Source organism: Hevea brasiliensis, chromosome 14 (assembly GCF_030052815.1).
Source record: "Hevea brasiliensis isolate MT/VB/25A 57/8 chromosome 14, ASM3005281v1, whole genome shotgun sequence".
Classification (NCBI taxonomy): Eukaryota; Viridiplantae; Streptophyta; class Magnoliopsida; order Malpighiales; family Euphorbiaceae; genus Hevea; species Hevea brasiliensis.
In genome coordinates, this window is record NC_079506.1 from 90,241,169 (window position 1) to 90,264,983 (window position 23,815).

The 23,815-nt window shown below is 34.2% G+C and overlaps 1 protein-coding gene and 1 long non-coding RNA gene across 2 annotated transcripts; both read left to right on the forward strand.

Moving 5' to 3' along the window:
• The first annotated feature begins 1,749 nt into the window (after nt 1–1,749).
• LOC110656919 (uncharacterized) lies at nt 1,750–11,900 on the forward strand. Its single transcript, XR_009143152.1, has 8 exons — nt 1,750–1,969; nt 2,121–2,277; nt 2,396–2,427; nt 3,205–3,279; nt 9,957–10,491; nt 10,673–10,940; nt 11,143–11,239; nt 11,342–11,900. It is a non-coding gene; the product is annotated as an uncharacterized LOC110656919 (long non-coding RNA).
• A 1,597-nt stretch (nt 11,901–13,497) lies between these two features.
• Nucleotides 13,498–15,701, forward strand: LOC110656920 (disease resistance protein RGA2-like). Its single transcript, XM_021813909.2, has 3 exons — nt 13,498–13,819; nt 13,930–14,242; nt 14,537–15,701. The coding sequence occupies exons 2-3, from the start codon at nt 13,940–13,942 to the stop codon at nt 14,615–14,617; spliced, it is 384 nt and encodes a 127-aa protein (XP_021669601.1). The 5' UTR covers nt 13,498–13,819; nt 13,930–13,939; the 3' UTR covers nt 14,618–15,701.
• The last annotated feature ends 8,114 nt before the right edge of the window (nt 15,702–23,815 follow it).

Below are 23,815 nucleotides of genomic sequence, written 5' to 3' on the forward strand. Positions count from 1 at the left end.
AAGAATCCTACTTTGGAAATCAGTTCATGTTTATTGTTGCAGCATTAAATTTGCTGACTCCATTTCCACTTCCTTTTTTTCGGTGGTTTCCTTCACAAGGCAGCTATGGGACTTCAGGAAGAGAAAATGTTGGAAGATGATCCTCCACATAGTACTTCATGAGGTAATTCATATACCGGTAGACCATTGTTATTCCATGATATAAAAATCCTTTTTAACATTTTCTTAATATTTTGAATTTGAAAATCAGTAATCTCTAATGACCAAACCAATATGAGAAAAGAAATTAAAATTACTGCATCCATTCTAGGAGATCAGGATTACTAATGGGATACTTTACGATTCTTGTGTGTAGATCAATTCAGATAATCTCACTATTTATTAGAGATTGCAAGATGCAAGATAATATTAGATCCACAGCTGCATTGTTTTCTCTGCAAAATTATTCAATTGAGTAGAAAGGAAAACGAGGCTTCTATTTTATTTCCCATAATTATTTGAATTTCAGCCATTGTTTCTCTAATCACAGTTACCACAAATGAACTGTTTTTGTTGTGCTTTCAGCATGTCTTGGGAGCTATCAACTTTGCCGCAAGTGAAAGACAAAAAAGAATGCTCTCTGCATAATTCATGAGGTCATTTAAGTAGGTGGAGGCCTTCATTGTAATTCCATGTTATAAAATCCCTCATGACATCATCTACGTTGCTGGCTTTCAGTTCCAGTCACTCCAATTCCATGTAATAGGGACATTTTAAGCTTCTAGTTCATATGCAAGGTTAGGGTTACTAATGCGGATATATTACTATTTGCCAAAAACTTACTATTTTGAGCAGTTCTGATAATCTTACTAATTGTTAGAGATTGCAGGATGCAAGATAATTTCAGATACACTTCTGCAACATTTTCTCTGGAATTTTCTACTTTCATTTGAGCCACATGGGAAGGGCAAAAAAATTGTTCAACTGAGTAGAAAGGTAATGAGACATTCTATTTTATTTCCCATAGATATTTGAATTTCAATCATTGGTAAACTCTAATTAGTATTAATTAATTGTGGTTGATTTGTGACATTGATTACGAAGCACATTTACAATAAAGAGGTTAAATAGGTAACTGTTTGTTGTTGTGCTTTTAGAATGTCTTTTGATGCTGTCAACATTGTCCCAAGTGGAAGACCAAAAAGCTTTGAAGAATGTTATTAAATCCTCAGGGGATTACGCCTGCTAAATTTTGAGTTTGAGCTATGAGACTGAACTGAAACAAAGATTTCACATGACCAACTTGAGCTTTGAGCCTCCAGTTCTCCTGACATTGCCAACATCCTTCAGCTGAAATTGACTAGAGGACCAAGCAATATCACTTTTAGGAATCATTAGAAGATGGAAGAGAATTAGTGAGTTGAAGCTGTAAGACAAAACGTAATTAATGATAACTCTTCCGCTGATAACTGACCATTTTACATAATGCATACCTAATGATCATTGATAATTTGATACCTGAATCTTCAAGTTTCTAACAATGGACGTTGACCCTCCAGGATGCTCATTTAATCTTTTCTCTGATGCAAATTGGGAAATTTATTTTCCCACGCCAGTTTCCTATCTTGTACTTTGCAAATTGGAGTTTGTTGATGTATGCTGACATTTTATTTTGATTGGCTCGTGTTGCAGTAGCGGAAAGGCAAAGTGAATGCAGATAGTCTGTCAAACAGGGTTAGGACATGGCTTGTTATTGATGAAGATGTGAGTTTCTTGTCCTCCAATTATTTACTTTCTCTGACAATTTTTTCTTCATTCATTTTAACTTATCTACCTTGAGCAGGACTTCACAATACCAGTTACCTTGTTAGATATACTTTCTTGTGACAGTGAAGTTCTACTTGACCCATTGGATGGCTAGATTCCATGAATAGAATGGAAATGAGGCAGAAGAAAGAAAGAAAAAGGAACTTTGAAAAGTATTTATCTAGTAAGATAATAGTTGATGTGAAGTGAAATTCAAATTCTTATTTACTGGTCTCTTTCTTATGCCTGTTTACTGGCTCTCACGCATTTTGTACTCTTTGATGGTTCATGTTAATTTGATGGGTATTACATTATGATTGAAATTCTTGTACCAGAGAAAGATGGATTCACTTCAGAAGAGCCTTGATTGTGTAGCAGTTTGGTCAGTTAAAGCACATCAAATGCCATTTAGTCAGACGAAACTGATCATTTATATATGAAGATGAGTCAATTGCAGATGGATGCTGAGCCTCGGTTATTCCAATAAAGGAAGTAAGGCTTCCAATATGCTCCTTTTGTCCTTCATTTGCTCTTTTTCCTATTGAGCATTTTCCGAAACCAGTAGTTCAAAAAATTCTAAGTTTTCTATATCCTTTTTGGCACTGGCTAGCAAAGGGAATGCAGAAAGTCCACCAAAATAAGGTGCGGTATTCATGCCTCTGTGAAAACCCATATACAATTATTATTTATTATTATTTTATTTTAATTAGCTAACAATAATTTAATATATTTATAAAATATATATATATATTTTATTAGATGGTCTGCTTATTTATTTTTAGATATATAAATATATTATTTTTGAAATTAAATATATATCTGCAATATGAACAACTCAATTCAATAATAACTCTTATCCCATTCTACGCCTAATAGAACTCTCGAAATATATATATACCCTAATCATCTCTTCTGCTAAACTTTGCTCTCAAAACCTGTTTGTCACCTCATTTTTCTATCAAATACTCTCAACAGAGAATCCCTAAATTTTTACTTCTCTATTCATCACATTCGATTCTGTTTTCAAGGTAAAAATTCTCATTCTTTATTCAATAATGGGTGAATTTGATTTTATTTTCTTTCATTAATTTGTTACAACTACCCTAGAAATTTATCTTTTTTTCTTTGATCATTAGTATTGAATTGGTTGATCATAATTGCTATTGGACAATAATTAATTATTATATATATATATATATATATATAAAGCCGTACGTCCCTCCCACCATTGCGTCCAGCTCACGTGTATATATATATATATATATATATATATATAAACTTTCATCCCCTGTTCATCCACCATCGTCCCCTGTTCGTCCATCGCCGAATTCGTCCCACCCAACATATATATATATATATATAAAAGTTATTATATTTTATTATTATTTGATATTTTTCTTTAATATTTTGGGTGTGTAGGAGATTTGAATATTCAATCAGTCAGTTGAAATTGTCTCTCTTCTATTGAAATAACTATTGTCTTGGAGGTTCCAGGTGAGTGGTAATTATAGTACATGGCACCGTTTTAGTCCCTTTTAAAATTTCTTAGCATTAAGTTTGTTATTAAATGAAATTTTAAATTAATATTTTAACAATTATTTTATATGTGATTTTCTACAGTTTTATTTTATTATTGAATTTTATTTCGATTTTGATTAAATAATTGATTTTGTCAACTATCTCTGCATTAGACCCATTAGGATTCCGGGAACAGGCCTTTAATGTATTTATATTGATTGATATTTGACTATAAATTTATTGATGTATTACTGAATTGATTTGAGATTGATTTGATTTTACTGAATTGATTTGAGATTGATTTGATTTTATTGAATTGATTTGAGATTGATTTGAGATTGATTTGGTTTTATTGACTCTCTGAAACTATTGAAATACACTATTGGAATTGCACTATCAGTTATTATTTGCTATCTGAAATTTTTTATTGATTTTGATTGATTTGTACAAATTGATTTTCTATTTTGAATTGGTACCTGTGCCCAGTATCTGTTTCTGTTATCTGGCCCCGCCATGTGGACTATCACGGTATTAGGTTGCATTGTCGAGTCATGCATCATTGCAGTTTATGGTTTGCATTAGTATCATATGCATTGATATCTGTGAAGGAGGAGGAAGGTATCTGATATCTGGTAGCGCGCTTACCATCTGGCCTTTGGTGATGTGGGGTATCATCACCCTGGTGCACTGTACCATAAAAAAATTTTATTGAATGAATTTATTTTATATATATGTTTTATGAAATTATTTTATTAATGATTTTGACAGCATGAGCATGATTTTATTGAATAGAAATTTATTGTGAAATTAATCAAGCGTCTGCCTGTTCCTATTCCGTTGTGTGCTATAATTATCATTCACTGAGCATCTAGCTCAAACCACGTTTTCTCGTGCATTATCTATTTGGATCGGTAGAATTCTGCAGCTGATCCAAATATTCAATCCATTCTCTGGAGAGGGACAACTTTGATTTGTTTTCATGGTATGCCCGAATTCATGTTTTCCTGGGCTAATAATTAGTTTAGTTTATTGAACAGTTTAAGTTTTTATTGAAATCTGTAGAGACTCCGCAGTTTACCTATGTGATATTTATGATATTTATTCAGCATTTTGTTTATTTGGATTTTGTCTATTTTTGGGATTAGTAAGTAACAATATATTTATTCAAGATATTCTGATAAGGCTTGCATGATTTAAGAATACTTAAATTATGCGCCGGTCACGGTTCAGAATTTTGGGTCGTGACAAAGTTGGTATCAGAGCTTGGTTAAGGTCTAGTAAACTTGCGGAGCATAGGATCTTTAACGTCTTTTCAGTTTATCATTGCTTCAGATATCTGCGTCCTTCGTACTTTTTTGCTTGTCTTTAATGCTTGTTTATTAAAATAAATAGGTGCCTGGGTCTATTAGACGTAAGAGGAGAACTAAGGCCAAGGGTCTTAATGGTGCAAACCTTGATCCAACAGGGGAGGTACCACCTCAAACTATTAATCAGACATCTGAACAGATGCCTATGGCTAAGATTGGGGCACAACCATTCTTTTGTTTCTCCATTCTTTTGTTTCTCCATGATATTTAGTACACCACCTACTTTGTTAGAGTATCCTTCATCTGTATCAACACCTATGAGGAACGCAATAGACACTAATATGGTATATAGGGGATGTATAGTTCACATTGGAGATAGGGAATTAGTTGCAAATCTTGTTTCTTTGGATATGTTTGAGTTTGATGTGATTTTAGGCATGGATTGGTTAGCCACTTATCACGTTTCATTGGATTATCATAATAAAGTTGTACTCTTTAAATTCCTGGGGAGGCAGAATTTCAATTTCAGAGAGATCGCAGTATAGCCTCTAGTAATCTTATCTCTGTAGTGAGTGCTAGATGATTATTGCGAAAGAGGTGTAAAGGGTATCTAGCTTATGTTAGAGATGTTCAGGTAGAAGGTGCAGGTTTGGAGAATGTTACAGTGGTTAAGGAGTTTCCTGATGTGTTTCCAGAAGATTTATCAGGTTTACCCCCGGAGCGAGAGGTAGAGTTTGGTATAGACTTAGTTCCTGGAACTGAGCCCATATCTATGCCACCTTATCGTATGGCACCCACAGAACTTAAGGAGTTGAAGGAGCAGCTACAGAACCTACTAGATAACGAGTTTATTCACCCTAGTGTTTCTCCATGGGGTGCTCCTATGTTATTTGTACGGAAGAAGGATGGGTTTTTGAGAATGTGCATTGATTATAGGCAATTGAATAAGGTAACTGTGCGTAATAAGTATCCTCTTTCACGCATAGATTACCTGTTTGACCAACTTCAAGGTGCAAAATATTTTTCCAAGATTGATCTTCGATCTGGGTATCATCAATTGAGGGTCAAGAAAGAAGACATACTCAAGACGGCCTTTAGGACTAGGTATGGACACTATGAATCTCTTGTAATGTCTTTTGGTCTTACCAATGCTCCGGCCGCTTTTATGGATCTCATGAATAGAGTTTTCAAGCCTTTCTTAGATCAATTTGTTATAGTGTTCATCGATGACATTCTAGTGTACTCAAAGAGTAAGGAGGAGCATGAGCAGCATTTGAGAATTGTCCTTCAGATCTTACGAGAACACAAACTATATGCCAAGTTCTCAAAATGTGAGTTTTGGTTAGATAGTGTGGCCTTCCTAGGCCATACAGTATCTAAGGATGGGGTGTGCGTTGATAAGAAGAAAGTTGAGGCAGTGCTTTATTGGCCTAGACCCACAACTGTGTCAGAGATTTGTAGTTTCTTGGATTTAGCAGGGTATTATGGACGGTTTGTTCAAGACTTCTCTCGTATTGCAGCACCTTTAACTAAGTTGACACAGAAGAATGTAAAATTTCAGTGGTCTGAGGCTTGTGAAAAAAGTTTTCAGGAGCTTAAGACTCGTTTAACTCTGACAAAGGTGTTAGCCCTTCCATCTGGATCAGGGGGTTATGTAGTATATTGTGATGCTTCTAGGATTGGTTTAGGATGTGTTTTGATGCAGCATGGACGGGTTATTGCATATGCTTCTCGTCAGTTGAAAAGGCACGAGCAGAATTATCCAACTCATGATTTGGAAATGGCTGCAGTAATTTTTGCTTTGAAAATCTGGAGGCACTATCTGTATGGTGAGACTTGTGAAATCTTCACTGACCACAAAAGTCTCAAATACATCTTTGACCAACGTGATCTTAATCTTAGGCAAAGAAGATGGGTAGAATTGCTGAAGGATTATGATTGCAACATACAGTATCACCCTGGAAAAGCTAATGTAGTGGCTGATGCTCTAAGCAGGAAGTCTTCTGGTAGTTTAGCCCATATATCTACCAAGATGAGGCCTTTGATTGGTGAATTACATGAGTTGCTAGATCAGGGAGTAGAGTTTGAAATCATAGCTGGATCACTCTTAGCACATTTTCGAGTTAGGCCTATCTTGATTGATCGAATTAAGGCTGCTCAAAAGAGGGATTCTCAGCTGTGTGAGATTATAGATAATATTCATCAAGGCCAAGCTCAAGGATTCATGTTGAATGATGATGGAGTTCTTCGTTATGGCACTAGACTTTGTGTCCCCAATGTTGATGAGTTGAGAAGAGAAATCATGGAGGAGGCACACCATTCTGCTTACACAGTACACCCAGGTTCAACTAAGATGTACCGTGATTTAAGGGAGCATTATTGGTGGGGTGGCATGAAGAGGGATGTTGCAGACTTTGTTGCTAAATGTTTGACTTGTCGTGAGTTAAGGCAGAACATCAGAGACCATCTGGGTTACTTCAGCCGTTGCCTATCCCTGAGTGGAAGTGGGAGCATATTGCCATGGACTTTGTTGTGGGTTTACCTAGTACACGAGGTGGTTACAATGCAATCTGGGTGATAGTGGACAGATTGACAAAATCTGCTCATTTCCTTCCTGTGAAGACTACATATGACTTTGCTAAACTCGCACAGTTGTATATAAACAAGATTGTTAGTCTTCATGGAGTTCCAGTTTCCATTGTCTCCGATCGTGGTACTCAGTTTACTTGTCGATTTTGGAAGAAATTCCAAGAAGCTTTAGGAACACGAGTAGACTTTAGTACTGCTTTTCACCCTCAGACGGATGGACAGTCAGAAAGGACCATACAGACATTAGAGGATATGCTTCGTGCATGTGTTATGGATTTTGGTGGCTGTTGGGATCATCATTTGCCTTTAGTGGAGTTTGCTTATAATAACAGTTATCAGGCAAGTATAGAGATGGCTCCATATGAGGCATTATATGGTCGAAAGTGTAGGTCACCGGTTTGTTGGGATGAAGTTGGAGAAAGAAGGCTTACTAGACCAGAGTTGATACAATTAACTTCAGAGAAGGTTCGACTAATTCGTGATCGACTTTTGACTGCTCAAAGTCGACAGAGAAGTTATGCTGATCCTAAGCGTAAAGATGTAGAATTTATGATTGGTGATCATGTATTTCTGAGAGTTTCCCCTATGAAAGGAATCATGAGGTTTGGGAAGAAAGGGAAGCTTAGCCCTCGTTTTGTTGGTCCATTTGAAATTTTGGAGAGAATTGGAGCAGTTGCTTACCGTTTAGCTCTTCCACCTGGTTTTGCACATGTACATCCAGTTTTCCATATTTCTATGCTTAGGAAGTATGTACCAGATCCATCTCATGTTTTACAACCTCAAACCATGCAATTTAGGGATGATATGTCATATGAGGAGCAACCAGTAAAGATTTTAGATCGACAAATTAGGAAACTCCGATCTAAGGAAGTGGCTTTGATCAAAGTGTTGCGGCATAATCACTCAAGTAGTGAGGCCACATGGGAGGCAGAATCTGAAATGCGAGCCAAATATCCTCACTTATTTGATTCTTCAGGTTAGAACTTTGTCTATTCAAATTCGGGGACCGAATTTTTTTAAGGAGGGAAGTATGTGAAAACCCATATACAATTATTATTTATTATTATTTTATTTTAATTAGCTAACAATAATTTAATATATTTATAAAAAATATATATATATTTTATTGGATGGTACCTTATTTATTTTTAGATATATAAATATATTATTTTGAAATTAAATATATATCATAATCTGAACAACCCAGTTCAATAATAACTCTTATCCCATTCTACACCTAATAGAACTCTCGAAATATATATATACCCTAATCATTTCTTCTGCTAAACTTTGCTTTCAAAACCTATTTGTCACCTCCTTTTTCTATCAAATACTCTCAACAGAGAATCCCTAAATTTTTACTAATCTATTCATCACATTCGATTCTGTTTTAAAGATAAAAATTCTCATTCTTTATTCACTAATGGGTGAATTTGATTTTATTTTCTTTCATTAATTTGTTACAACTACCCTAGAAATTTATCTTTTTTTCTTTGATCATTAGTATTGAATTGGTTGATCATAATTGCTATTGGACAATAATTATTTATTTTATATATATATATATATATATATATATATATATATATATATATATATATATATATAAACTTTCATCCCCTGTTCATCCACCATCGTCCCCTGTTCGTCCATCGCCGAATTCGTCCCACCCAACATATATATATATATATAAAAGTTATTATATTTTATTATTATTTGATATTTTTCTTTAATATTTTGGGTGTGTAGGAGATTTGAATATTCAATCAGTCAGTTGAAATTGTCTCTCTTCTATTGAAATAGCTATTGTCTTGGAGGTTCCAGGTGAGTGGTAATTATAGTACATGGCACCGTTTTAGTCCCTTTTAAAATTTCTTAGCATTAAGTTTGTTATTAAATAAAATTTTAAATTAATATTTTAACAATTATTTTATATGTGATTTTCTACAGTTTTATTTTATTATTGAATTTTATTTCGATTTTGATTAAATAATTGATTTTGTCAACTATCTCTGCATTAGACCCATTAGGATTCCGGGAACAGGCCTTTAATGTATTTATATTGATTGATATTTGACTATAAATTTATTGATGTATTACTGAATTGATTTGAGATTGATTTGATTTTACTGAATTGATTTGAGATTGATTTGATTTTATTGAATTGATTTGAGATTGATTTGAGATTGATTTGGTTTTATTGACTCTCTGAAACTATTGAAATACACTATTGGAATTGCACTATCAGTTATTATTTGCTATCTGAAATTTTTTATTGATTTTGATTGATTTGTACAAATTGATTTTCTATTTTGAATTGGTACCTGTGCCCAGTATCTGTTTCTGTTATCTGGCCCCGCCGTGTGGACTATCACGGTATTAGGTTGCATTGTCGAGTCATGCATCATTGCAGTTTATGGTTTGCATTAGTATCATATGCATTGATATCTGTGAAGGAGGAGGAATGTATCTGATATCTGGTAGCGCGCTTACCATCTGGCCTTTGGTGATGTGGGGTATCATCACCCTGGTGCACTGTACCATAAAAAAATTTTATTGAATGAATTTATTTTATATATATGTTTTATGAAATTATTTTATTAATGATTTTGACAGCATGAGCATGATTTTATTGAATAGAAATTTATTGTGAAATTAATCAAGCGTCTGCCTGTTCCTATTCCGTTGTGTGCTATAATTATCATTCACTGAGCATCTAGCTCAAACCACGTTTTCTCTGTCTGTTATCTATTTCAGATCAGTAGAATTCTGCAGCTGATCCAAATATTCAGTCCATTCTCTGGAGAGGGACAACTTTGATTTGTTTTCATGGTATGCCCGAATTCATGTTTTCTCGGGCTAATAATTAGTTTAGTTTATTGAACAGTTTAAGTTTTTATTGAAATCTGTAGAGACTCCGCAGTTTACCTATGGGATATTTATGATGTTTATTCAGCATTTTGTTTATTTGGATTTTGTCTATTTTTGGGATTAGTAAGTAACAATATATTTATTCAAGATATTCTGATAAGGCTTGCATGATTTAAGAATACTTAAATTATGCGCCGGTCACAGTTCAGAATTTTGGGTCGTGACAGCCTCCCATTTATCAACTTTTATTTACTTAAAACTATGTGCATGAATGTATTTTCCTTAAGCATTTTAAGTTTGTATTATCTACCTTAAGCAAGACTTGGCAATATTTTCCACAATGATGAGACAGATAATGGGAATGGTGATGACTCAGAAAAGAATAAGTTTACTGCACCAGGAAAGGAAAAGAAAAGAAAAGGTGAGCTGCATTTATTTGTGGTCAGTATTGAAAGTGGATATAATTTCTAGCTTCTCTACATTGTCTTGCATAGCAGAGGGCAGAAGATCATGCTAACGCATGTGCAGAAGTTGTAGAGCTGTTTGCAAATCTTGAGACTTGTAAATTTGTGTTAAATCTTCATATGATATATATGCCACAGGGAAAGATCTCATTTTGGAAGGTTTCAGTCAATTGCAAATTCTATGTGTAGCTCATGCACAGTTGAAGATACTGTAGACTGGTATACTTATTAATAACTAGCCAAATTGTTTTTACTCTCATTTAAACAATCTTACTTGGAAAACCAGTTCTTGTTTATTGTTGCAGCATTAAATTTGCTAGCTCCATTTCCACTTCCTTTTTTTGGGTGATTTCCTTCACAAGGCAGCTAATGTTGGAAGATGATCCTCCACATAGTGCTTCATGAGGTAATTCATATACCTGTAGACCATTGTTATTCCATGATATAAAAATCCTTTTTAACATTTTCTTAATATTTTGAATTTGAAAATCAGTAATCTCTAATGACTAAACCAATATAAGAAAAGATATTAAAATTACTCCATCCATTCTAGGAGATTAGGATTACTAATGGGATACCTTATTATTCTTGTATGTGGATCAATTCAGATAATCTTACTTTTTATTAGAGATTGCAAGATGCAAGACAATATTAGATGCACAGCTGCATTGTTTTCTCTGAAAAATTATTCAATCGAGTAGAAAGGTAAATGAGACGTCTATTTTATTTCCCATAATTATTTGAATTTCAGTCATTGTTTCTCTAATTACAATTATCACAAATGAACTGTTTTTGTTGTGCTTTCAGCATGTCTTGGGAGCAATCAACTTTGCCCCAAGTGAAAGACAAAAAAGAATGCGTTGGAGGTCGATATCATGCCTTTTATTAGCTCCTTATGGGATTATGACTGCTAAATTTTGAGTTCGAGCTGTAAGCCTGAACAGAAATAGAGATAAGTTTACATCACCCACTCGAGCTTTGAGCTTCGAGTTCTCATCATGTTGCCAACATCCTTCAGCTAAAACTGACTAGAGGACCAAGAAATGTCACTTTGCAATTGGAATCATCAAATGATGGAAGAGAATTAGTGAATTCAATCAGTAAGAGTAAACAAAACTAGTGATAACTGTTGCTTGTGAAACTTGAGCTTTGAATTCCCATTTTGAAAGCATCCTTCAATTAAAGATTGATCGAATGAACAATTGAACTAGCTTTGCAATTAGAACCATTAGAAGATGAAACAGGACTTTGTCCATAGTGCACAAGCGGCTTTCCTTGTTAAAGTTGTTGTATATATTGTTAGATATGAGAAGGATTTGAAGTAATTCAATTTTTGCAATATTTCAGGATAATCTTGATTATGGAATTATATGCTATACGTTGCTAAACTTTGTTGCTTCCTACCTAATGATATGAGTCGTAAAATACATATTACACATATTTCTTTCAGTGTGCTACACTGAGATTGTGAAACACTCTGTTCCATGTCCCTTGTATATAGCAAATCTAATTAACTCCTCAACTTGCAAGTTTACATTATTAAATTCGTGAAACGCCTCCATGTTTAGACCAAGCCTATGGACTCTCCAGAGACTGCCAACAAGTAGTTTCAGTACCTGCAAGCCCAACGCCCAAATTGATCCTAGGTATGTTAGGGATGGACAATTGGACAATGTACCATCCTTGTTTAGCAAGTGACTACTGGACCTGACCAGTTGCCCTTCTTTATTTATTTATTTTAAAGAAACAATAAACTGTTTTTTGAAGAAACAATAAACTGTTTTTACTTTTGGTTTTAGAAAATCTAAAAACGCGTGTCTTGTTTCTTATTCTCAATCATTTGTTTTTTTGTCTCTTTCGATAGTTAAATCAACTATAAAATTTTACCCATTTTTTCACAACCAATGCATACTACCAATAATTGAGACCAATTATTAACCTTACCTTTTCAGAAAATGAAAAAACATCTCATCAAATTATCACCCATTTGTACCACCGATAAAGATCAGATCAAATTGATTGTAAACCTCACAAACTACTCTCCCCATACTCCTGTTTACAGGCATGCCTTCAAGATATCCAAACCATATATTGTTTTCTTCATACTAACTAGATTTCATTCCAACCAGATTTCATTATGTACCTCATAGAAGTTGATCTGACTATATCTAGGTCGTTTAGACACGATAAAAAACAATTCATCTATCCAAAGATAAAGAAAAAAATTATATCTAATGAAAAAGTTATCATTAATATTTCAACTACAATTAGAAAGATTGTTCTCTCCGGGGTGGGAGGCATTTTTTTTATTGTGTTTGATCTATATATACATGTCTTTCTATCGGAATACCCAAAAAATCTGATTTGAGGAATTTTGAGTGATATAAAACTTAAGTTATTGAGAATTTTTATAATAGAAATTGAAGTTGAGAGATGATTATCAAATAATCTTAAAAATGAAGAACGGTGGATGAAATTAAACCGTTATTTTGTCATTTAGCTTGAAGTTCATTCACATGGAATTATAAAGTAAATTTTCATACAACTTTGGTTCATCCCTGATAGTACCATCACATCAACCACTTGCTTATGTCTCCATGATGCAGTAACAGTGAGGATCTTACAAAGAGATGCAGATCTTTAGTTTGCCGTTCTGCTTCCATTATATTGAAAATGATAGTTACTGGTCTGAATTTGTCGGTGAATAAAAGTATATCACTCGCTGGATAAGTGTTAAATTTGAATTTCCACTCTTTTAATCTCTTTCATAAAAAAAATTAAAAAAAAATGCTAGTGCCTGTTGGATTTCAATGTCATGCTTAATTATAAAGAACTTACGTCTCAATATGGTAGTGGGTACCTTCACATCAACCACTTGCTTATGTCCCAATATGCCACACTAGCTATAAGCTCATAAAGAACAATATTATTATTATTATTATTATTATTCATTTGCATATATTGAACTAAGACTAATAAGACCATGGCCTTCAATTCTTCATCCGTGTAATATCGTTTTAAAGGCGACAAGTGATATTCTATTATATTTTTTCTATTTGTCAATTTTACTTATATTATATTATTATCACTATTTAATATGTGAATCTGCATTTGGTGATCGAGTTGTGCTCTGGTGGGGAACTCTTCGATCGGATTATAACCAAAGGGAGCTATTCAGAGCGTGAAGCAGCGATGATTACAAGGGAAAATGTGAATGTGGTTCATGCGTGTCATTTTATGAGGATTCAATTCTATCAAAATTAACGATCAGAATACATTCTGAGTGTAAAGTATTTCCTTTTCATTGACAGCTTTCTACCTCTTCATGACTTACACCGCTTATTTATAGAATCCTACGATAACACTTTTCGACTCACTCCTCTCATCTTTGCCAGAAAAGAGGCCATGGCTCACATGATATTCAGTTTCATGGTGGATGCAACTCTCTCCTGGGTTTTTTCACTCATCATATATGAAATCATTCTTGCTTGGAATCTCAATGACGACACGAGATGCCTTCAAGATTCCCTCACCATGATTCGTGCTGTACTTCAAGATGCAGAGGAACAACAGACCAGGAGAGAACCTGTGAGGCCTTGGCTGAAGAAGCTCAGAGATGTAGCTTATGAGGGTGATGCCGTGTTAAATAAGTTACGGATCGACGATATTCGACAAATGGTTGAGATGCTAGACCAATCGGGAACAAAGGTAAGCAACTTTTTTTCATTCTCCAAAGCCATTCGTTTTGTTAAAAGGCTTCCATTTCACGTCAAAATGGCCCACAAGGTTACGAATATAAATGAATCGTTGAATAAGATTAAGAATGAAGCTATATGGGTTTTGTACTTCAATGTTAATGTTCAATGCTGAAATGTTTTATGTTATTAATTCTGAATAATATTTTTGATGTATTTGGCAAGTCTTGAATTAGCCATATGTTAGTTTCCTATTTTTTAGCATTTTTAATAAGGTTGTTTCATGAATATTTTGTTAGTGCTGTAGGTGCAGAAGATACTGTTGCAGACTTGTGTGCAGAAGTTGCAGATCTGTTTTCAACTCTTGGGGCTTGTAAAATTGTCTTAAAGTTTCACGCACACTTGAAGATACTGTGGACTGCTATTATTATATCCAAATTGCTTTTGCACTCGATTAAACCCTCGTATTGGAAAAATCACTTCATGTTTATTGTTTCAGCGTTAAATTTGCTTGCTTCATTTCCACTCACTTTTTTGGTGATTTCCTTCACAAGGTAGCTATGGAGCTTCATGAAGGGCATGTTGGGAGATATTCTTCCATATAATACTTCACGAGGTAATTTGTATAACTGGATAACAAACTAATATGAGAAAAGAAATTAAAATTACTCCATTCATTCAAGGAGATTAGGATTACCAACGCGGATACTTTAAAATTCTTGTATGCTTATCAATTCTGATAATCTTAATATTTATTAGAGACTGCGAGATGCAAGATTATGCCAGATGCACAGCTGCATTATTTTCTCTGCAAATTTTTGCTTTTATTCAAGCCAATTAGGAAAAGAAAAAATTCATTCAACTGTGTAGGAGTAAAAGTGTTTAAACAACTGGAATTTCTAGTTTTAGCAGTAGGCAAGAAAGTTTGCAAGTTAAAAAGTTGGAAGATAGATAAAGCAACTGATCTGATTTTATTTCATTCAAAGTGCAGAATTTATATAAGAAAAAAAAATGACAAATTACCTACTTTTATGGTCTCTTACAACTGAAATCATAACAAATGTAATCTAAAATCCAGCAAAAACCCGCAAATCTTCGTACTTGAGAGATTGCAGCAACAACCTTCAAAGACCAAGTCTTCAGTGATTGGAACTTGGAATGTCAACATCTGAACACTCATCCTTGACATCTAGGTGACAAACACCTATCTTTTGTTTAAGAACTTCAAATCTTTCTTTTGGCAATGGCTTGGTAAACAAATCAGCAAATTGATCTTCAGAAGAACAATGAACAAGCAACACTTCATTGGATTCTTGAACTTCTCTAATAAAATGAAACTTGATCTTTATATGCTTTGTCCAACCATGAAACACTGGAATTTTTGAAATTGAAACTGCAGAAATGTTGTCAACCATAACTTGAATTGCCCCAACTTGTTTTTGCCCCAAATCTTCCAATAATTTTCTTAACCGAATAGCACGATTCTGAGATGCAGTGACAATGTATTACCTGTGGATTGTGCTGTAGTTTCCTATTTTTTTTAGCTCCAAGAGAAAAAACCAGAACCTAGAGAAAATAAGTACCCTGAGGTGCTTCTAGAATCATCAACACAACCTCCCCAATCACTGTCAAAATAGCCTAATAGCTTCAGGTCTCCTTCTGCAGATTTGGAAAATTGAACTCCATGGGAAATAGTTCCCTTGATGTACCTCACTACCCTTTTAGCTGTTGAGAAATGTTTTTCACTTGGAGAATGCATGAACCTGGAAAGCAAACTAATAGCAAAAAGTATGTCAAGTCTAGTAGCTGTGAGATACAAAAGGCTACCAATTAAACTTCTATACAAGCTTTCATCTATTTTCTTGGAGTCATCATCCTTGCTTAGCTTCTCACTTGTTGTCATAGGAGTAGATACAGGTTTGCAGTCCTGCATTTTGAATTTTTTTAGCACATCCATGGCATACTTCTTTTGACATATGAAGATACCTGAACATGATTGCATTCCATCCCTAAAAAATAATTCATAACTCCAAGATCAATCATTTCAAAGACTTTCATCATCTCATCCTTGAACTCTAGAATTAGCTCAAGATGGCTTTCGATTATGAGTATGTCATCTACATAAATGGAGACTATTAGAAGTTGAACTCCACTAGATTTCATATACAAAGTTGCTTCACTTTGGCTTCTGCAAAAACCAAGTTGATGTAAATGACTGTCCACTCTAACATACTAGGCCCTGGGAGCTTGTTTCAAGCCATACAAGGCCTTTTTTAGCAAATACACATTATCTTCTTTGCTTGGAGCTATATACCCATCTGGTTGCTCTACATATATTTCTTCATCAAGAAATCCATTCAAGAAGGCAGATTTGACATTTACTTAATGAATTTGCCAAGAATGTTGAGCAGCAAGAGCAATAAGGAGCTTGATTGTATAGTACCTTGCCACAAGAGCAAAGGTCTCCTGAAAATCCACACCATACTATTAGGCATAGCCTTTCACCACCAATCTGGCTTTGTGTTTGCAAATTGTACCATCAGGATTGAGTTTTGTTTTGAAAACCCATTTAACTCCTATCACCTTGTGATTTTTAGGCCTTTCTACCAATTGTCATGTTTCATTTTTATTGATCATCTCCAGTTCTTCTCGCATTGCTCTCCTCCATTCTTGAAAATCCTTTGCTTCATAATAACTTGAAGGTTCTAATATTGCCAAGCTACAACTTTGATAGATGTCCTGCAAGGATCTTGTGCCTCTTACTGGTATGTCATCAAAGTTTTCTTCATTAATTTGATCACCAATAGAGACATCTGGTTGCATGTTATTCTGATTTTGCCAATCCCAGGTTATTGCCTCATCAACCTTCACATCCCTGCTCAAGATAATTTTGTTAGTTTGAAGGCAATAAATTCTATAACCTTTAGTTGATGAACCATAGCCAATAAGAATTCCCTTTTATGCTCTGCTGTCAATTTTGCTTCTTTTTTGTTCAGGCACTTGATAGTAGCATATGCTCCCAAACACCTTGAAATGATGCACTGAGGGTTTGACACCATTCCAAGCTTCACATGGTGTACGATTCTTCAACGCCTTTGTTGGTAATTTATTCAGCAAATATACAAAGGTATTGACAGCCTCTGCCCATAATTTGTTTGGCATCTTTTTCTCAAACAATAGACACCTAACCATCTCCACTACAGTTCTGTTCTTCCTCTCAGAGACACCGTTCTGCTATGGTGTGTATGGTGTTGTTGATTGATGTTCTATGCCTGTAATGCTACAAAACTCAGCAAATTGAGTGGAAGTATATTCGATGCCATTGTCAGATCTCAAGATTTTAATCTTCATGCCACTTTGATTCTCTACAAGGGCTTTGAATCTTTTGAAAAATGAAAAGACTTCACTTTTGATTTTGATAAAGTACACCCAGCACATTCTCGTATAATCATCAATAAAGAGAGTGAAGTCTTTGTTACCACTCAATGATTCAGTTCTCATCGGGCCACACACATCTGTGTGAATGAGTTGAAGCTTCTCAATGGCTTTCCAGGATTGATTCCTTGGGAATGGCAATTTTGCTTGTTTGCCTTGTTGACAAGTCTCACATATTTGAGCCTCTTCAGAAATTTTAGGCATGTTTTCAACCAGCCCACATTTCTTTAAGTTTGCTAAACTCCTTTGGTTGAAGTGTCCAAAGCTTCTATGCCACAAGTTTGAAACACCTTGAGTGATGCTAGCAAAAGCATGTTCAATAGCTTGCTCCCAATAAATAGTAAAACTCTTATTTTTCATCTTTACACAAATTAATTTTCCTCAAGAAGGATCAAAGATGGTGTATTGATTGTCTTTGAATTGCAAAGAATATTCCTTTCTAAGCATTTGACCTACACTCAATTGATTTTGGCTAATGTCAAGTACAAATAACACATCAGGGATGTATTTGATGCCTGAATTTGTTTTGACCGCTACTGTGCCTCTCCTTTAACTTTCACATATTCTCTATTGCCAATCTTCACTTTAGAGCTGTAGGTTTTATAAAGATTTTTGAACATTGTAGCATTGTGACACATGTGGTGTGTACATCCACTATCAATGAGCCATGTATTGTAAGTAGAATTGCTATGCAAAGATGAAGCAACAAAAAGTTCCTCCTCCTGAGATTCAGCATTTGCTGTCTGTGCTTGTTAATTACTTTGAGGGCCCTTGTTCTTGAACTTGCACACTTTGGTGATGTGTCCAAGTTGCTTACAATTGCCACACATTGCATCAGGCCTTCACCAGCAGTACTTCTCTAGATGAGTATTCTTCTTGCAATGTGTGCAAGGTGGATATTTTGAACCTTCATTACTGCTGCTTCCTTCATTTTTGCCTTTGATCTTCTTATTGAAGCATTTTTTCCTTTGCTAGGCTACTGGTTTTGCACATGAAAGGCACCTTCAATTTGTTTGTCTTATCTCAAGGCCCTCCTTTGCTCTTGTGCCTAAAGAGCATTCATTAATTCTGCAAGAGAAACGATGAAGAGATCCTTGGACTCTTCAAGAGAGGAGATTTTAGACTCAAACCTCTCTGGAAGTGTCACAAGAACCTTTTCAACAATCCTGTTATCAGGAAAATCTTCACCAAGCAACCTGATTTTGTTATAAATCAAGGAAATTCTGTCAGAATATTTGGCAATGGATTCATTTTCTTGCATGCTTAGAGACTCAAAGTCCCTTTTCAGGTTCAAGATTTGCATCTGTCTAGTTTTATCACTTCCCTAGAACTTAACTTTTAGCCTGTCCCATGCTTCTTTAGCAGTTTGGCATGCCATGATCCTAGGGAAGACTGAATCTCCCAAAGAATTTTGAATAAGTGTCTTGGCTTTGAACTTTTTGGTCTTTTCTTCAGAATGGGCCTTGATTTGTGCTAAGGTAGGGTTTGGTGGTAGTGGAGCCACTAACTTATCTTCAACTACAATCTCCCATAGATCAAATGCCTCCAAGTAAGATTGTATCTTCACTGACCAAATTTGATAGTTTTCACTAGTGAAGACTTGCGGAGTTAACAAAGAAAGGTTGCTGGTTGCCATTTCTGGTTGAAAGAGTGAGGGATTTTTTTTTTTTTTTTTTAAGTAAACTCTTGGTTTTCTCTCAAAACTCACAGGTCTTATAAGACCAACTGAGGCTCTGATACTACTTGGAAGAGTAAAAGTGTTTAAACAACTAGAATTTCAAGTTTTAGCAGTAGGAAAGAAAGTTTGCAAGTTAAAAAGTTAAAAGATAGATAAAGCAACTCATCTGATTTTATTTCATTCAAAGTGCAGAATTTATACAAGAAAAAAAATAACAAATTAATCCTACTTTTATGGTCTGTTACAACTAAAATCATAATAAATATAATCTAAAATTCAACAAAAATCAACAAATCTTCAGACTTGAGAGATTGCAGCAACAACCTTCAAAGACCAAGTCTTCAGTTATTGGAATCTAGAATGTCAACATCTGAACAAACTGAGTAGAAAGGTAAGTGAGACATTCTATTTTATTTCCAATAGATATTTGAATTTCAGTCATTAGTAAACTCTAATTACAATGGTCACAAAATATTTGGCCTTTTGTTAGCTCCTTATGGGATTATGACTGCTAAATTTTGAGTTCAAGCAATAAGACTAAATAGAAGTAGAGATAAATTTATATCACCCACTCGAGCTTTGAGTCTCAAGTTCTCATCACGGTGCCAACATCCTTCCGCTAAAATCGACTAGAGAACCTAGAAGCCTCACTTTGCAATTGGAAGCCATTAGAAGATGGAAGATAATTAGTGAGTTCAAGCTGCAAGAGTAAACATAATTGACTAGACAATTGTTGCTTGTTTAACTTTGTTACTTCCTGCATATTGGTATAAGTTGTAAAATACATATTACAGTAGATTTCTTTTGTGTGCTACATTGAAACTGAACTTTGTTTCACAGACTGAAGAAAGAACAAGGAAATGAAACGAAATGAGACTATGAAACACTTTGTTTTTGGGTAACAGCTTAAATTGATCCTGAGTAAGGTAATTGGACTTTACTCTGTGTGAGACCCAGGGTCCAATAGGCCATTCATGTTTAATAAGTGACAATGGAACAGGCCGGGGTAATTGAACCTCGGCCTGTGACAAATGTGAGACCTAAGGCCCAACAAATCTAGGTATGTTTGACAAGTGACAACTGGACCTGACTAGTTTCCCTTCCTCATGGACATTCCAGAGAAGGAAACACTGAAACAAGATTGGTGGCCTGCTTAACAGATTCGGTTAGGAACAAGAACAGAGGAAACAGAGATCAGTAGACTCAGTGGCCTCATAATCGTCATATCATGGCATGCATTATCCTAGAATTGATTTTTTTTTCCTTCACTTGAAGAAATGATTGTCATCTTCAGAAGGGCCAGATTATTTGTCATCAGTGGCAATTCTGAAATGGAGAAACCTCAAAACTTATTTGCTTCCCATCCTTTTTGTTTTTTTTTTTTTTTTTTTTTTTAAATATCTAATCAATCAAACCATTCTTGATATTTAAATATATAAGTCAGTTCTGGTGTTTAGGCCCAAAATGATGGTTTGTGCTTCAATTTCCAGGACTGAATTAAATTTCAAGAATCAAGAAAAACCTTTTAGCGCCATCGCATGTCGTATCTGTAATTCCGTTTCCTTTTCTGGACCTTGGTTGGGACTGATTAGAAATTGAATACATTTCAAGATCATCAACGTCAAACAAATGAAACAGAATTTTTTTAGAAGGAAGATCAACTGTGAGATGATATTTGCTTTCTGAGCAAGATTTATTTATGAAACCACGGTCAGCAAAAGAAAAATGACTTCATTTAAGGGGATTTTGATGAACTTACTCTTTGTTAGCAAATTGCAAGATGCGAGTTACATCTGCAGTACTTTTTCATCAAACAAAACAAGGATTTATTTATATGTCATTAGAGTCCTAAATTTATATGTTTATAGGACTGCTAGTGGATCTATTTTAAGCTTCAGTTATTTAGAATGAGTCTGATGATCTTAACATCCGTTTAAGAAAATGCTAGATAATTTTGGATGCACAGCCATGATATCCTCTGGAGTTTTCTGCATTCATTAGACATAGCTAGGAAAGCCAAAAATATACTCTGTTGTCCTAAAATATGAGGGCTTTAATTGTTTCTAAACCCAAATTATATGAATTACTTAGACCAGTTCCTGATGCTAGACGTTTACAAGGATCAGATCAAGAAGCACGAGCACGTTTCTCTTGCTTTCATCAGGACTCCAAATCACGGCTTGTGCTCTTTGCTATCATGAAGTTTTGATTTTTATTAAAATTTAAACTGAATCCAATTAAGAATTGAAAACTGAACTGAATTAAATCAAACTAAATAATTGAAGTTAAAATTAATTGTATGCACATGTTTTTCAATATTTTCTAAATACATTATACATTTTTAATAAAATTATTCATATATAGTTATATTTATTTTTATTACTCAAGACTTGTGAATGAAAATCTGAAATATATTCTAAACATATCCAATTACAACACCTTTCAAATGTTTTGGTGAAAAACATCTCTCGTTGTTTACCATTCATTCATTCATTTTCTCCCTTAATTGAAGGAAAAGTGTCTGACATTTATTTCTTTTTCCAAAAACAAATTCATTGTGTTTTATTGCAAAATTTTTTGTATAGTTGATTCCTATATGAATTCCGACTGGAGTCCCCTAAAACTCATAGATTTTATTATCTCATAAATTTTCTTTAAGATAATATTTATTTTTTTAAAACAGTCACTTTATTGAAAAATAAATTAATGAACAAATAATGATATTTCCGAAAAATATAAATATAATATTTTTTTTGTAAATTAATATAATCAGACTGTTGGACTTGAAGGAAGAAAAACTAAGAAAAAATAAGAGAGATTTCTGTTAAAAACAAGATTGATTTCTTGCTTTTCTTTCTTACACACTTTCTGCAGTATATGGCTATTTATAGAGTCAAATATTATATAATTTTTACCTAATCAACTAAGAGAGGGATGGAGCACCTTACTTAGAAAATTAGTCTTACAAGTTTGGACATTTCACATCTACTTTTGTAGCTAGATTTCAGGATCTGAATTTAAACAAAATATACAAACTATATCATTGGAACTTGTAGAAAATTTAGAGTTTGAAGTAATAGTATCACATGCTTCGATACTCCTCCTTGATACTTTTGCTGAAGACTGCAAATTAAGTTGTCTTGGAGCTACATCTCTCCAATTTTCTGCTTTGATTAATTGTCTTTGGAGCACATCTCTCCAATTCTTTCTTCATGGAGCACTTCTCTCCATCATTCTTCATTCACTTTTAGTGCACATCTCACGATTGGTTTGATTTTCATTTTCTGGTGCACTTCTCACCGATGAATTTCTTGTTCCTTAGAACAGAAATTCTTTTTCTTCTTTTTCTTGTGCTACATTTGATGTGTTTGATGTGTTCTCTTCCTTGAATCTACAAGCTTTTTGCATATGCCCAAACCTTTTACATTTGAAGCATTGTGGCTTTCCCTTGTGCCAACAATCTTTTTTTTTCATGGCTGGCTTTCTTACATATGCCATAGCAAGGATACTTTCTCGGCTGGAACTTGCTTCCTTTAGAAAATGAATCTTTGAAGTTGTTCCTTGCTAGAAATTCACCTTCAGCAGATTTTTTAGATTTGAGATTGAATCTTTGCTCTTGAGCTTGCAAAGATCCAATGACTTCATTGATAGATAGCTTGCTAAGATCTTTTGATATCTCAATTGCTGCAATTATTGGCTCAAATTTGTTTAGTATATTTACTAATACTTTATCTACAATCATTTAATTTGATTTGAAATATTCTCTCCATAAATTTTCATTTCATTAACATCCTTAACTAGCTTTGAAATATAATATTTAATAATCTCTTCTTCATTCATCATTAATGACTGAAATTTCCTTCTCAAATTTAACAACTTAATAGCTCTTACTTTTTCTAAACCTTGAAACTCCTCCTGAAGAGTATCCTAGGCTGATTTTGCAGTTGTTGCCCCCCATAATTCCTGGAAATATTGAATCATCTACTACTGAATGGAGAAATGAGAGTGCTTTGAAATTCTTTGTTGAATCTTCCTTTTGTTTCTTCATCTCAGCAATAGTAGTGTCACACCTTACCCCTCCGTAAGGCATAACATGATCCCGTAGAATACTTAATGAACTACCGAACTTCACTTACCGATAACTCATTAAGTATCCTACAAGGGAATTTAAAATAATTTTCTTACATTTTGGAAGTGGTGAGCATTTTAGTGAGAATTAAAAACCATTTATTCAAAGCTTAAGGACTAGTAAAAATTTTTGTCCATTTAAATTTTACCGCAAATTTTATAAAAATTTTGACAGAGTTCTCTCTGTATTTTGAGAAACTAGTTTTTTAAAGACCTGTAAAAAGCACTTCCAAAAATATTTCACAACTCCCAACCTCCAATAAAACTCAAATCAACCCAATTCAAATCACTTCAAGGCAATTTCCACAATTTAATCAAATTTGGTCATCACAAAATTTTTAATAC